The 15,210-nt window shown below is 39.6% G+C and overlaps 1 protein-coding gene across 10 annotated transcripts in view; it reads left to right on the top strand.

Annotated features, from left to right (window-relative positions):
* The window catches only part of ATP2C1 (ATPase secretory pathway Ca2+ transporting 1), a 131,153-nt gene that overhangs the window by 100,546 nt on the left and 15,397 nt on the right, over nucleotides 1-15,210 (top strand). For all 10 annotated transcript variants that reach the window (XM_059663975.1, XM_059663979.1, XM_059663977.1 and 7 more), the window contains 7 exons: nucleotides 5,061-5,227; nucleotides 6,974-7,042; nucleotides 9,695-9,811; nucleotides 10,575-10,722; nucleotides 11,558-11,653; nucleotides 12,890-13,031; nucleotides 14,552-14,676. In XM_059663975.1, coding sequence (XP_059519958.1) covers nucleotides 5,061-5,227; nucleotides 6,974-7,042; nucleotides 9,695-9,811; nucleotides 10,575-10,722; nucleotides 11,558-11,653; nucleotides 12,890-13,031; nucleotides 14,552-14,676 — 864 coding nt within the window. The remainder of the gene's footprint in view (nucleotides 1-5,060; nucleotides 5,228-6,973; nucleotides 7,043-9,694; nucleotides 9,812-10,574; nucleotides 10,723-11,557; nucleotides 11,654-12,889; nucleotides 13,032-14,551; nucleotides 14,677-15,210) is intronic.

The raw sequence follows: 15,210 nt of genomic DNA, 5'->3' as shown, positions 1-15,210 counted from the left end.
CCCTGCCCTCAATCGGGGTGGGGGGGCTGATCGGGGGGAGGGCTGGCCGGGGGGAGGGGCCGCGGTCCGATCAGGGCCCCATACGCGCCTGTTTGTCCACTGCAGTGCACATCATAGCGACTGGTTGTTCTGTTGTTTCGGTCGCTTGGCATATATATATATATTTTAAATATGTTTTTATTGATTTCAGAGAGGAAGGGAGAGGGATAGAAACATCAGTGATGAGAGGGAATCATTGATTGGCTGCCTCCTGCACGCCCCTTACTAGGGATCAAGCCTGCAACCCTAGCATGTGCTCTTGACCAGAATCGAACCCAGGACCCTTCAGTCTGCAGGCTGATGCTCTATCCACTGAGCTAAACTGGCTAGGGTGTTGACTTAAATTATTAATCACTGTAGCCTTCTATTGTATTAGTTCAGAGTTTCTTTTTTTTTATTGGCAATTTATTTTTATTTTTTTATTAAATCTTTATTGTTCAGATTATTACATTTGTTCCTCTTTTTCCCCCCCCATAACTCCCCTCCTTCCAGTTCCCACCCCACCCTCCACCCTCACTCCCCACCCACTGTCCTCATCCATAGGTGCACGATTTTTGTCCAGTCTCTTCCCGCATCTCCCACACCCCTTTCCCCCCCAAGAATAGTCAGTCCATTCCCTTTCTATGTCCCTGATTCTATTATAATCAACAGGTCATTCTGTTCATCAGATTATTTATCCACTTGATTCTTAGATTTACTTGTTGATAGATGCATATTTGTTGTTCATAATTTGTATCTTTACCTTTTTCTTCTTCTTCCTCTTCTTAAAGGATACCTTTCAGCATTTCATATAATCCTGGTTTGGTGGTGATGAACTCCTTTAGCTTTTCCTTATCTGTGAAGCTCTTTATCTGACCTTCAATTCTGAATGATAGCTTTGCTGGATAAAGTAATCTTGGTTGTAGGTTCTTGGCGTTCATCACTTTGAATATTTCTTGCCACTCCCTTCTGGCCTGCAAAGTTTCTGTTGAGAAATCAGCTGACAGTCGTATGGGTATTCCCTTGTAGGTAACTGAGTTTCTTTCTCTTGCTGCTTTTAAGATTCTCTCTTTGTCTTTTGCTCTTGGCATTTTAATTATGATGTGTCTTGGTGTGGTCCTCTTTGGATTCCTTTTGTTTGGGGTTCTCTGCGCTTCCTGGACCTGTAAGTCTATTTCTTTCACCAGGTAGGGGAAGTTTTTTGTCATTATTTCTTCAAATAGGTTTTCAATATCTTGCTCTCTCTCATCTTCTGGCACCCCTATAATTCTGATGTTGGTACGCTTGAAGCTGTCCCAGAGGCTCCTTACACTATCTTCGTATTTTCGGATTCTTTTTTCATTTTGCTTTTCTGGTTGGGTGTTTTTTGCTTCTTCGCATTTCAAATCATTGACTTGATTCTTGCACTCCTCTGGTCTGCTGTTGGGAGTCTGTATAGTATTCTTTATTTCAGTCAGTGTATGTGTAATTTCTAGTTGGTTCTTTATCATAACATCAAGGGTCTCATTAGATTTCTTGTAGATCTCATTAAGTTTATCGGCGGCTTCTAGACAGTTCTTTTTTTTTTTTTTTCATTTTCTTTTTTTTTTCTTTATTTTTATTTTTATTTTTATTTTTTTAAATTAAATCTTTATTGTTCAGATTATTACATTTGTTCCTTTTTTTCCCCCCCCATAACTCCCCTCCTCCCAGTTCCCGCCCCACGCTCCGCCCTCACTCCCCACCCATTGTCCTCATCCATAGGTGCACGATTTTTGTCCAGTCTCTTCCCACATCTCCCACACCCCTTTCCCCACCAAGAATAGTCAGTCCATTCCCTTTCTATGTCCCTGATTCTACTATAATCAACAGTTCATTCTGTTCATCAGATTATTTATTCACTTGATTTTTAGATTCACTTGTTGATAGATGCATATTTGTTGTTCATAATTTGTATCTTTACCTTTTTCTTCCTCTTCTTAAAGGATACCTTTCAGCATTTCATATAATCCTGGTTTGGTGGTGATGAACTCCTTTAGCTTTTCCTTATCTGTGAAGCTCTTTATCTGACCTTCAATTCTGAATGATAGCTTTGCTGGATAAAGTAATCTTGGTTGTAGGTTCTTGGTATTCATCACTTTGAATATTTCTTGCCACTCCCTTCTGGCCTGCAAAGTTTCTGTTGAGAAATCAGCTGACAGTCTTATGGGAATTCCCTTGTAGGTAACTGAGTTTCTTTCTCTTGCTGTTTTTAAGATTCTCTCTTTATCTTTTGCTCTTGGCATTTTAATTATGATGTGTCTTGGTGTGGTCCTCTTTGGATTCCTTTTGTTTGGGGTTCTCCGCGCTTCTTGGACCTGTAAGTCCATTTCTTTCACCAGGTGGGGGAAGTTTTCTGTCATTATTTCTTCAAATAGGTTTTCAATATCTTGCTCTCTCTCATCTTCTGGCACCCCTATAATTCTGATGTTGTTACGCTTGAAGCTGTCCCAGAGGCTCCTTACACTATCCTCGCATTTTTGGATTCTTTTTTCATTTTGCTTTTCCGGTTGGATGTTTTTTGCTTCCTCGCATTTCAAATCATTGACTTGATTCTTGCGCTCCTCTGGTCTGCTGTCGGGCGTCTGTATAATATTCGTTATTTCAGTCCGTGTGTGCTTAATTTCTAGTTGGTTCCCCAATATAAGATCGAGGGTCTTATTAGTTTTCGTGTAGATCTCATTAAGTTTATCAGCAGCTTCTAAACAGTTCTTGAGAGACCTTAAAAGTGTGGTTCTGAACTCTATTTCTTCCATTGACAATTTTGTCCTGTTTCTTTGTCTCCGCATTTTGTTATGCTTCCTTGGTGCACCCCCTAGTGGTCTTTGTTCGCAGTCTTATAGATAAATCTTGATTGTTGTAGCTAATTCCAGGGAGGGTTTGACCTCCAGGCCAAGTGGCTATGAGAATCAGCTGTGTCAGCAGTGAGAGAACTTCTGTCCTCTAGGGAGGCGCTAATCTAGCCTTTGCCTGAGGCTATCCAGCAAATGCCTCTGTGCAGGGCTTGGGCGGGGCGGGTCGCACAGGATCAACAGGGTGGGCCGGAGAGAGCGAGCAGTTATGGCGGCTCTCAGTCCTGTTCCCAGGGGCTCTGCCTCTCTGAGTCCCAGCACCCGCTGCAAAGCTCGGAGAGAAAGCTGCCCTCGCTCTGACCGAAGCCAGACAGTCCCGCTTCTCCCGTTTGAGACTGGGTCCCTAAAGACTCGCCCGGATCTGGTGCTCAGAGTCTGCGACTCCCTCCCGATTGAAAACAACAACCGCGCCCTCCGCCGCCAGCCTGCTCCGCGCACTCCGCACCTCAGAATTTGACTTCAGCACTGCGCCTCCTCTGAGTGTCCGTATGCGTTTCTCTTTCCTCCTAGTTGTAGGACTTCCACTCAGCCAGCGTTCCTGTGGTTTTGGGTGATGTCCCTTCCGTTTTTTGGTTTCACTTTTGAAGTAGTTGTTCAAAGCAGCAAACTCCGGCGTTAATCTATGCCGCCATCTTGGTTCTCCCTCTAGACAGTTCTTGAGAGACCTTAAAAGTGTGGTTCTGAACTCTATATCTTCCATTGACAATTTTGTCCTGTTTCTTTGTCTCCGCATTTTTTATGCTTTCTTGGTGCACCCCCTAGTGGTCTTTGTGCGCAGTCTTGTTGTAGTTAAGCGTTGATTGTTGTAGTTAATGCTGGGGGGATTTGACCTCCAGGCCAACTGGCTGTGAGAGTCAGCTGTGTCGGCAATGGGAAAACTTCTGTCCTCTGAGGAGGTGCTAATCTAGCCTTTGCCTGAGGCTATCCAGCAAATGGCTCTGTGCAGGGCTTGGGCTGGGCGGGTCGCACAGGATCAACAGGGCGGGTGGAGGGAGCAGTTATGGCTGCTCTCAGTCTGGTCCCCAGAGGCTGTGCCTCTCAGAGTCCCAGCAACCGCTGCAAACCTCGGAGAGAAAGCTGCCCTCGTGTTCCGACCGATGCTAGACAGTCCCGCTTCTCCCGTTTGAGTCTGGTTCCCTAGAGACTCGCCCAGAACTGGAGCTCAGGGTCTGAGCCTCCCTCCTGATTGAAAACGACAACCGCGCCCTCAGCCACCAGCCCGCTCCGCTCACACCTCCGCACCTTTGTATTTTCCGCACTGCGCCTCCTCTGAGTCTCGGTATGCTGTTCTCTTTCCTTCTAGTTGAAGAATTTCCCCTCAGCCAGCTTTCCTGTGGTTCTGGGTGATGTCCGTTCCGTCTCTTAGTTGTATTTTTGAAGTGGTTGTGCGAGGCAGCATTCTCCGGTGTTTTCCTATCAGTTCAGAGTTTCTTAACCTTAACACTATTGACGTTTTGGACTGTATGATGCTTTGTTGTGAGGGGCTGTCCTGTGAAATGTAGGATGTTTAGCAGCATCCCTGACCCCTACCCTTTAGGTGCCAGGAGCATGATCCTCCAAATCATGACAGTAAAAAATGTCTGCAGACATTGCCAGATGTTCCCTGGAAGGAAAAATTGTCCTTAAGAACCACTGTGTAATTGGCTCTAGATCAGACTTTAGACATACAGTTCTTACACAGTGGGAATATTAATAGAAATGTGTGTTGTTGTTTTTTAAACAGAAGTGTGTGAGGCACTCTGCTCTTTATTCTCACAAGCCTTTTTGCTGGTAATCCTCACCCAAAGATTTTTTCCATTGATTTTCAGAGAGAATGGAATGGCGGGGTGGGCAGGGAACATGGATGGGAGAGAGACTGTGCCTCCCACATGGGCCCAAACAGGCCAGGATCAAACCTGCAACCCAAGTACTTGACCAGTAATCAATCTGTAACCCCTTGGTATGCCAGCTGATGCTCTAACCATTGAGCCATGCTGGCCAGGGCCTGATAGAAACTTTTAAAAGTTTTATCTTAAGACCTAAATATATTGAAATTCATTGAAAAACTGATGGTCTATATTATTTCCAATCTTAATCATGTGAAAAAATATAGAGGATTTGTTTATCACATTATCTCTGTAGAAGCAACATTTTAATCAGAATTCCTCCCTCCCCCTCCCGTCCCCACTGTAGTCTCTACAGAAGAATGGGTCGGTTGTAGCCATGACAGGAGATGGAGTAAATGATGCAGTTGCTCTGAAGGCTGCAGATATTGGAATCGCAATGGGTCAGACTGGCACAGATGTTTGCAAAGAGGCTGCCGACATGATCCTGGTGGACGATGATTTCCAAACCATAATGTAAGTTTCATTTCCGTATCTTCCGATGTGCATCAGAAAGAATCTTCTCCCATCCTTTCCTACACTTCATCTCCAGACAATTTAGATGGAAAAGAGTTAGCAATACGTTATATATTGGATGAATTAAACTATTTTAGTAGGTCAGTTAATCTTATTTTATGGTGTAGTGTGTCGTTTTGGAGAAAATTATTTTGTATGGAATGGAAAGGACAAAATAAATGGCAGGACCATTCATTTAAGAAATATTTACTAAGTATCACATTTTTCTGGCTGTAAGTGTAGTGGCACAGCAGTGAACCTTTGTGGGGCTTTTATTCTAGTTAAATTCAGGCTATTAGAAATATGCATGTGCATGGCTGTATAATTATTAAAAATAATCAAGTTCTCCATACCTATTTCCTTTTACCAGTAATTGTTCATGTTGTCAGTGATACAGTTAATAAACTTATTAAGTTAGAGTAACTTTGTTGTTTCAGCCACAGTTTCTAATTGATATAAAATTCTTATGTAATACCTGGTGGCTTCAGTTTCAGTGTTCAGATGGGAGTCACCTGAATCCTGTTTTTTGATAATAACCTATCTGCCAACCTGAGTCTTACTCATATCAGTGATACATGCTACTTATCCCCCTGGTGCTTTAGTAACCCACTAGAGGCCTAGTGCACGAAATTCGTGCATGGGTAGGGTCCCTAGGCCTGGCCAGCAATCAGGGCTGATCTATGGGGCGACTGGCAGTGTGATCGACTGTCGGGGTGGCGGGGGGGCTGCTGGAACCTGCCTTGGCTGGCCTGGCGCTGCCTGCTTGCCAGCCCCATCCCACTACCACCACCGCCTGCTGCTGGTTGCCTCCCTATGTGAGGAGACCAGCAAGGCGATCGGAGGGACCACGCATTCACCTGCCTTGGCTGGCCTGGGGCCTACGGGCTGGGGGCAGCTCCTGCATTGAGCATCTGCCCCCTGGTGGTCAGTGCATGCCATAGCAACCTGTCGTTGCACCAGGTGTTCCGTCTTTCGGTAGATTTGCATATTAGGCTTTTATTGTATAGGATTGTGGCCTAAAGTGAAGCATGTGGGAGCTCAGGACTTAGAATTGCCAAGCTCTTATAAGGACATAAGAATTTTTTCTTTCCATCTTAGAATTGTGTAACAATTTTGGAAGAAAGGGGAAATTATTTACAAAACACATATTTTCCTACATTCAAACAAATGGATTAGATAATTTATATGAATCTTTGTATACCATATACTTTATATAATTCTGCTCCTACATATATCTAATTATATATAGTAGCAAAAGATAGCTTAAATTCTATAATCTTATATAACTCATTGCTGTTTATTTGCTGACATAAATTAATTTAACCTCTTACCATTCATGCATCTTGAACCTTTAAGAAAAATTAATGTGGGTAAAGAAGATTATTGTTTTAGCATAAGTGTGTAGTATTGTCTTATGTAGAAAGACAATATGGGATTTTAACATTTCAATATATTTTTTTAAGAATAGGAATTTTAATATTGTAGAATGAAACCAGTTTAGGTAGGGCTTTAGAAGTCTTTAATTATTGTTAGATTAATGTTTTCATATTTTTCTAATCTTAATTATGTAGAGAAAATAATATATTCTTTTAGCAAAGTATGTGTTATATCAATTGGAAAATTGTTTTTAAATTAGTGTTTTTACTATAGATATTTTTGTTTTTGTGTGGTACTATTTTCTCACTTAATTTTTTTTTTTAATTTCAGGTCTGCAATTGAAGAGGGTAAAGGGATTTATAATAACATTAAAAATTTTGTTAGATTCCAACTGAGCACGTAAGTTTGTAAAATGTTTGTCACCATGAGTCTTATAGATAAACTAGAGGCCTGGTGCATGACATTCGTGCACTGGGGGGTATGGGGGTCCCTCAGCCCAACCTGCACCCTCTCCAATCTGGGAGCCCTCAGGGGAGCCCTCTCCAATCCAGGAGTTTCTGTCTGTCTTTGCAATCATATGAGTGAATTGTCTGAGATCCCAACTTAGTTTGGTTTGTTGCTCACAGAATAATAGAGGCATTTTTTTTCTTTGTTTCATTGGTGGAGATTTCCTGGAAGTTTTAGAATATCTTCCCTTTAACTTTTCCTAGACACTCTGGTTTTACTTATGTCTCTTACCTTTGCTTTTCCTCCATCCTCCACCGCAATAGTAACTTGCTCCAGGCTCACTTTGCTCTAGTGCAGTGGTTCTCAACCTTCCTAATGCCACGACCTTAATGCCCTTTAATACAGTTCCTCATGTTGTGGTGACCCCCAATTTCATTGTTACAAATTGAACATAATTAAAGCATAGTGATTAATCACAAAAACAATATGTAATTATATATGTTTTCCGATGGTCTTAGATGACCCTTGTGAAAGGGTCGTTCGACCCCCATAGGGGTCGTGACCCACAGGTTGAGAACCACAGCTCTAGTGTCTAGGAGATCCGTCTGCCACCAGAACTACGATTCCCAGAATTCCTGGTGCTCCCCGCGCTCTTGGTTTCCCCTTCCTGCTCTGTCTCTGTCCCACGGCCTCCCACATTGCCAAGTCCTCCAAGCTGCCAGCTCTCCCTCTCTGCTCTTCGTCTGGAGGCCTGGGGAGCCAAGTTCCCCAAACTTCTCCACTCTCCTTCTCTGCTCTCCGCCTGGAGCCTGTGTATGCAAATTAACCCGCCATGTTTGTTGGGTTAATTTGCATACTCACGCCTGATTGGCTGGTGAGCATAGTGGAGAGATGGTTAATTTACATGTTTCTCTTTTATTATATAGGGCTAGGGGGCCAGTGCATGAATTCGTGCACCTTGACAGGAACTGTGGACCTCAAGGCTGCAGTGGGCACAGGGGCAGGTCTCAGCCCATCCTCCGTGCCCCTGCCTGGCCTCTCCTACCGTGGCTTCCGGTCCTATCTGCCGGCAGCTCTGCTCCCGCTGCCACTGCTCCCACGTGCTGATGGCGCTGCTCCTGCTTATACCCGCTGATGGTGTGGAGTAATTGGGGCCGGTGCCAGCAACGGGTGCGAGCGGCAGCTGCTGCTCCGATTGCCCTTAGGAGCAGGGGGAGGTGGAGAAGCCTTCAGGAGTAATCAGGGCTGGCAGCCACCACTCGCACCTGCTGATGGCGCCAAGCAATTAGGACCGGCGCCGGCAGTAGGTGAAAGTGGGGCTGGTGCCGGCAGTGGGTGTGAGTGGCAGTTTGGGCACCAGCAGAGGCTGTGAGAGGTGGCTGCTGCCCCCCATCACCCCTCAGGAATAGTGGGAGGCGGAGAAGCCCTGAGGGGTGATTGAGGCCAGCAGCCACCATTTGCACCTGCTGCTAGCACCAAGAATTCAGGGCTGGTGCCAGGTGCTGGCAGTGGGTGCTATCGGCGACTCTGGCGCCAACAGTGGGTAAGACCACTGGGCAGGACTGCGGCACACGGGAACAAAGAATTTTCAGTAACCACCAGAGGCTCGCCCCGATGACAGCAACTGGCACCCCACCTTGGTCTGATGCCCCCGCTCACCTGCTCCACCACCCACCGCGGCTGACGCTCGCCATGTTTCGCGCTCTGCCACTGATGTCCACCATGTTGCGCGCGTGCCTCCTGGCGGTCAGCACATGTCATAGTGACCGGTTGTTTCGCCATTTGGTCTATTTGCATATTAGGGTTTTTTATATATAGATTATATGAAAAGTATTATTTAAGCAGAATGCCTAGAGGCTTCTGGGCTATCTTCCTGAAGTTTGTTTAATTAAAAAATTAAAAATGGCATGTCTAATAGGTTCTTTTTAAAAATATATTTTTATTGATTTCAGAGAGGAAGGGAGAGGGAGAGAGAGGGAGAGAAACATCAATGATGGGAGAGAATCATTGATCGACTACCTCCTGCATGCCCCGCACTGGGGATCAAGCCCACAACCCCAGCATGTGCCCTTGACCAGAATTGAACACAGGACGCTTTAGTCCGCAGGCCGATGCTTTATCCACTGAGCCAAACTAGCTAGGGCTCTAATAGGTTCTTAATGTGATACTTAGGTCTCTATGTCACCATCAAAGTATAGAAACTTTTGTGGTTTAATTAATAGCTCCTGAAATAACTAAGGTGTTTCAAAACTTAGTGTTTCCTCGTTATCATTTTCCAAAAAGTAAAAGGCTTTTTTGTAGTCAAAAAAACAGTTACCAAAATAGTGTTGAAACTTAACTGTTATGTAGCAACAGCTATTCTGAACTCAGCTTTAAAAATCTTCCTTTATTGTTGTTACATAAATATCTTGAAAATCTTTTATTAAAATACTGTGGATTATAAGAGTTAACTCCTGGCTTCAAAATGTTCTTGGAAATACAGGCTTCCTTTAAAAGCACAGTAATAACATGAGATTTTTAAATGCTAAAAAAGTGGTTATTTTAATATTAGTAAGAATTATATTGTGCTGACAGATCTTTTTAAATGACTCTTTTTTTCAACAGGAGTATAGCAGCATTGACTTTAATCTCACTGGCTACATTAATGAACTTTCCTAATCCTCTCAATGCCATGCAGATTTTGTGGATCAATATTATCATGGATGGACCTCCAGCTCAGAGGTAGGAGTTTTTCATGCATAAGTTAGAAAGATAAGGAAGATGTGATATTCTCATGATTCAGTTTTACAGACTTCATTCATGGAAAGCGTTAGAAATCTTTCAGCAGCATGTTTGTTATAAATTGAGTGATGGTGTGCATATCATTTATTTTCTTTGGGTGCTCACTCATCCACTATGGATCTGAGCCTATACACTGTGCTAGTGCCCAGTCTTACCTTGAAAACAGATCAGGGCAATCCCTGTCCTCGAGAAGTAAGCTTTTTGTTTCTAAGAACGGGATGAATGGAGAAATCTCTGAGTTTAGTGTTACAGGCTAGGCTTTGTTGCCATTTTAGAGACTTGGGGAAAGTATCAAAGAACCTAAGCATCTAAGTATTTTGTTTTATAATAATGGGGCCGTAGATGTCACTTCTCAATACAAATAGTCAAAACCTCATTGCATGGAGGGCATTTCAAAGTCCAGTTGGTCAGTCATGTATTTGAGCCCATATTGAAATAAGTAAACTTATATGTAAATGAAATTGGACAATTTTTTAAAAATTTGACTACCAATCTCCTATTAAACTGTGCTAAATAAATAAGAATAAAAGAGGAGAGTATAAAATTTGTGGTTATTTTTGAGTAAACATAGCCAAGATTTCCTTTGTGGTTCAATACTTTGTTTTTTTATAGTTTCCTGCATAACTGATGTTAATCAGGATTGAAAGTAACAAATCCAAACGTTAACACTTTAAAGTAATTCATTTTTCTGTTTATTTTGAAGCCTTGGAGTAGAACCAGTGGATAAAGATGTCATTCGTAAACCTCCACGCAACTGGAAGGACAGCATTTTGACCAAAAACCTGATACTTAAAATACTTGTTTCATCAATAATCATTGTTTGTGGGACTTTATTTGTCTTCTGGCGGGAGGTATATTCACTGGATAAACTGCTTTATTAATGTATTCTATATGATAAAACTTATTTTTGTGTGTTACATGGAAGGCTGAAAAGTTAGGAGAGCTCTTTGAAAAATTTGATAAAAACATTTAAACGTAGTACAGTTTTGGTAATATTATTATATTTAAAGTCTTAAAAAACAAAACAAAAAAACATTTAAACATAGTTTGACTTCGGCCTTTATGGGTTATTGGAATTTCTGATTAATTTATTAAAGTAATTTAAATCTGCAGAGGACTATCAGATACAATAAAAATTGCTATATGAAAATTTGGGGAGATGTTAGAATATCTGAGTTTTTAGCTACTTTGTCATCAAAAAAGAAAGTTGCTTTAATATCTATTATATGGTTTGTGAGAAGACTTTTACTTTATGGTGACTATAGCTATTCATTAGTTGACTTTATTCAGTTTATTTTTAATCTTCATCCTAGGATATGTTTTTGTTTTTGTTTTTTTTTAAAATTGATTTTAGAGAGGTGTGAAGGGAGAAGGAGAAGGAGAGAGAGAACCACCACATCGATGTGAGAGAGAAACATGGATTAGTTGCCTCCGGTATGTGCCCTGACTGGGGATTGAACCTGCAATCTTTGGTGTAGGGGACGAACACTCCAACCAATTGAGCCACCTGGCCAGGGCATTAGGTAACATTTAAATCGCATATAGGAAATTATGTAGCTTACATGTTCTTATATCATAAGACTAAAGCTATTTTATCCGAATGGAAAGAAAATTTTAGCCTTTTAAACACATGCAGTATTTATCCATTAAATTCAGCCACTAAAAATCATTTTTTTCTTTTGGCAGCTACGAGACAATGTGATAACACCTCGAGACACAACAATGACCTTCACATGCTTTGTGTTTTTTGACATGTTCAATGCACTAAGTTCTAGATCCCAGGTATGCTGACTGATTCAATTAGGTAGAGCACTTTCTAATTGTAAACAGGCAAGGAATATGGATTTTTAGCTTTTCTTGATTTTGTAGCTACAGCTTACAGACTCAGATAGCTTTCCTCCCTCATGTATCATAATGGGGGTGGGGCATTTGGGAAGATAAGCCCTACCTTTGATCAGAAGATCACAGTAAATCACTGGTGTTGTCACGTGATCTCTCTTCTTCCCATTCTCTTATTATCTGTAGCTATATGGTAAGTTCAGGTTACCATTTGAGCATAGGACAAACCTCATGGGTTCTGTTAAGATGGTATTAATCTCCTTTTAGAAGAAAGTGTTGTTAGAAACATAAGAACAATTTTTTGCATATTAATCTTTTTCCATTACTTCCGTCAGTGTATCAAAACTTAGGACATTTTTAAAAAATTTTATTGTTGAAAGTATTATAGATATCTCCCATTGCTTAGGACATTTTAATCAGCTTAACAATGTTAATCAGCTTAACAATAACCCACAACCGTCGGACCAACTTTAGGACATTTTAAATTTACTTTTCTTTCCATGTTGTATCTTAAAGTGTGATTAATTGCCTTTTCTCAATTGAAGTGCTTTGATAGGAAATAATGAGCTAAAACCTAGTGGTAGTTTTTCAGAGCATAATATTTTTTAAACTAATTCCATTTGAGGCCTGACTGTTCATTTAATTTTTAGAGCACTTTATGAATCCTCAACTATATCTGTTATCATTTGCCATGCTAGAACTTTCCAAGTGAATTATCATTAGAGTAATTTTTGAAGATGCTATATTATTCATTTTTTATTTTATGAAAGTCAGCTTTACTTTTTCAATACACATATAAACTAGGTCCATTCTTCAAGAAAGGTTTTTAGATTAATCTACCTTAATGAATGGATAGAAATGACTTAGAATAATCATATACAATTAAAATTTCTTGAATTTTGGAATGCTAAAATAGTTTCTATTGATTTTTATTTTTTTAAAAAGGTATATATAACAGCACTCTGTTTTAAAAAAAGCCCTTTCTTGATAAAGAAAAGTTACTTTAAAATTTACCTTTATTCATTTGAATTATTCCTAAATAATAGTTAAAATTAAGAGATTTCATGGTCCTGCCATTGTGAATTAAATCCAACTTATTAAAAATTAGAAGGAAATGTAATAATGAAGTAGTTTGTTCTGTGACCAAGGTGTAATAATCAAACTCTGCTTTGCCAACAGACCAAGTCTGTGTTTGAGATTGGACTCTGCAGTAATAAAATGTTTTGCTACGCAGTTCTTGGATCCATCATGGGACAGTTATTAGTTATTTACTTTCCTCCACTTCAGAAAGTTTTTCAAACCGAGAGCCTAAGTATACTGGGTAAAACAAATGTTCTTTATAATTTATGTATTTTAGATGAATTGTTGTATTTTCTAATGCATTTGTTCTAATAAAAATTTTCTCTTAAAAAGTGAAATAAGTAAATTAATGACTTGATTTGAAAAAGGAGTGTGCTTTTTTCTCTCTCTTTTTTTTTTTTTTTTAAATTGGGAGAGCTCTAGGGGAGTCACTCTCCTAACTCTAGGCTTTAAAATTTTTTGCAATTTTTTTCTTTTAATTTTTTATAAGTTACTAATTGTCAAAATCATATTTGGGTTTTCTGAAATGTAGCAAATTAAAACTTGTTAAAGAATAATTGTAGTTTATACTTTTCAACCTTATGTGAAGAGATTATATTTAAACTCGCTGAAAACCAAATTGCTTTTCTAGAAAATTATAATTTCGATAGTTAAAATAATATTTCACTATTCTTACTTGCTAATTTTAAGTCTTATTTTATCAAATAATAGCCTGACCTAAAAGCAGAAAATGGTATTAAGATTATGTGGAAGATAGACATTATTTTTTCAGGTAATATACATTAAATGTTATGGTGCAGTACATTTAAAAATTTATCTTCCTATTTCCTATGTAAGTATGAGGACTGATGTATTTATGGCAGTGCTACTTTCAATTCTTGGATTTTTAAGCTAATTTGAATATTTATGAAAATGAGTTATGCATCCTCACTGGATTTTTATAAGTTTAAGTTTACCTTAAAAATGAACTAGTTTACTAATGTCAATATTTTAACTTTTATTCACATTCCTTCCTCTTAAAAAAAGAATGGAGTTTTAAGAAGACAACAGCAATTTCTCAAGTAGTAAATAAGAGTGAGATACTTTGAATACTGTTGTAATGACATGGTCTTTAAAGATGAGTTCTCCTAGGCTTTCAAATGAAATGCAAACTTCTGAATAATTTTTATATAGGTGTTTTTTAATCAGGTTAGTTACCACTGCTTGAATAGCCTTTTAAAAAGGCTGTGTGATCTGTTAAATAGAAAACTCTTGATTGTGGTGCTGTGAAAGGTTATGGTTATGAGCAGCGGTTCTCAACCTGTGGGTCGCAACCCCTTTGGCGGTCACACGACCCTTTCACAGGAGTCGCCTAAGACCATCCTGCATATCAGATATTTACATTACCATTCATAACAGTAGCAACATTACAGTTATGAAGTAGCAACGAAAATAATTTTATGGTTGGGTCACAACATGAGGAACTGTATTTAAAGGGCCAGAAGGTTGAGAACCACTGGTTATGAGGTTATTTGTGGTTTAGGGAAAGTAGTCAGAGGACTTGGGCCCTAGTTCTCTGGCTGCTGCCTTTCATAGCTAGGTGACTTTGGAAAAGTCACTTAATAACTTTGAGCCTGACTTTCCTTATTTTTATGCTGAGGATGATGATAACTCATGGAATGGTTTGAAACAATGTATTTTAAAACCTATGATAAGATGTTAGAAAAATGTAAGCTATTAAGTTTCAAAGAATTATAAAACCCAATTTATTTTCTCTTGCAGATCTGCTGTTTCTTTTGGGTCTCACCTCGTCAGTGTGCATAGTGTCGGAAATTATAAAGAAAGTTGAGAGGAGCAGGGAAAAGATTCAGAAGCATGTTAGTTCAACATCGTCGTCTTTTCTTGAAGTATGATGCATATTGCATTCTTTTATTTTTGCAAACTAGGAATTGCAGTTTGAGGATCATTTAGAAGGGCAAATTCAAGAGGATAATGAAGATTTGAGAACTTTTTAACTTTTCATTGACTAAAAATAAGCATTAATGCTAAAGACTTGATTGAAGACTTTAACCTGCTGACAGTCTCAAATGAAATTATGTAACTTTGATAACACATTCCTTGATTTAAATTGGCTTTTGAGATTGAGGGGAACTTTATAAAGCATATGGGCATTTATTTAATAAAAAATTTAAAAAAAAGGCAAAACCTAAACCACTTAAAGAGGTCTAACAATATAAATACACTGTCTATCTTAGATAGATATAAATATTTTTTTTTAATTTTTAAATATTGTACTATTTATGGTGGTGGGGCTTTCTTACTAATACACAAATAAATTTAATCATTTCAAAGGCATTCTATTCGGTTTAGAAGTTGATTCCCAGGAGTGCCATATTCCAGCTACTGTATTTCCTTTTTTTCTGCAATTGTAAGCAGCTCAG

Source organism: Myotis daubentonii, chromosome 14 (genome assembly GCF_963259705.1).
Source record: "Myotis daubentonii chromosome 14, mMyoDau2.1, whole genome shotgun sequence".
NCBI classification, from domain to species: domain Eukaryota; kingdom Metazoa; phylum Chordata; class Mammalia; order Chiroptera; family Vespertilionidae; genus Myotis; species Myotis daubentonii.
Note: the sequence above shows the minus strand (reverse complement) of the source record. Positions and strands in the feature narration are given on the sequence as shown.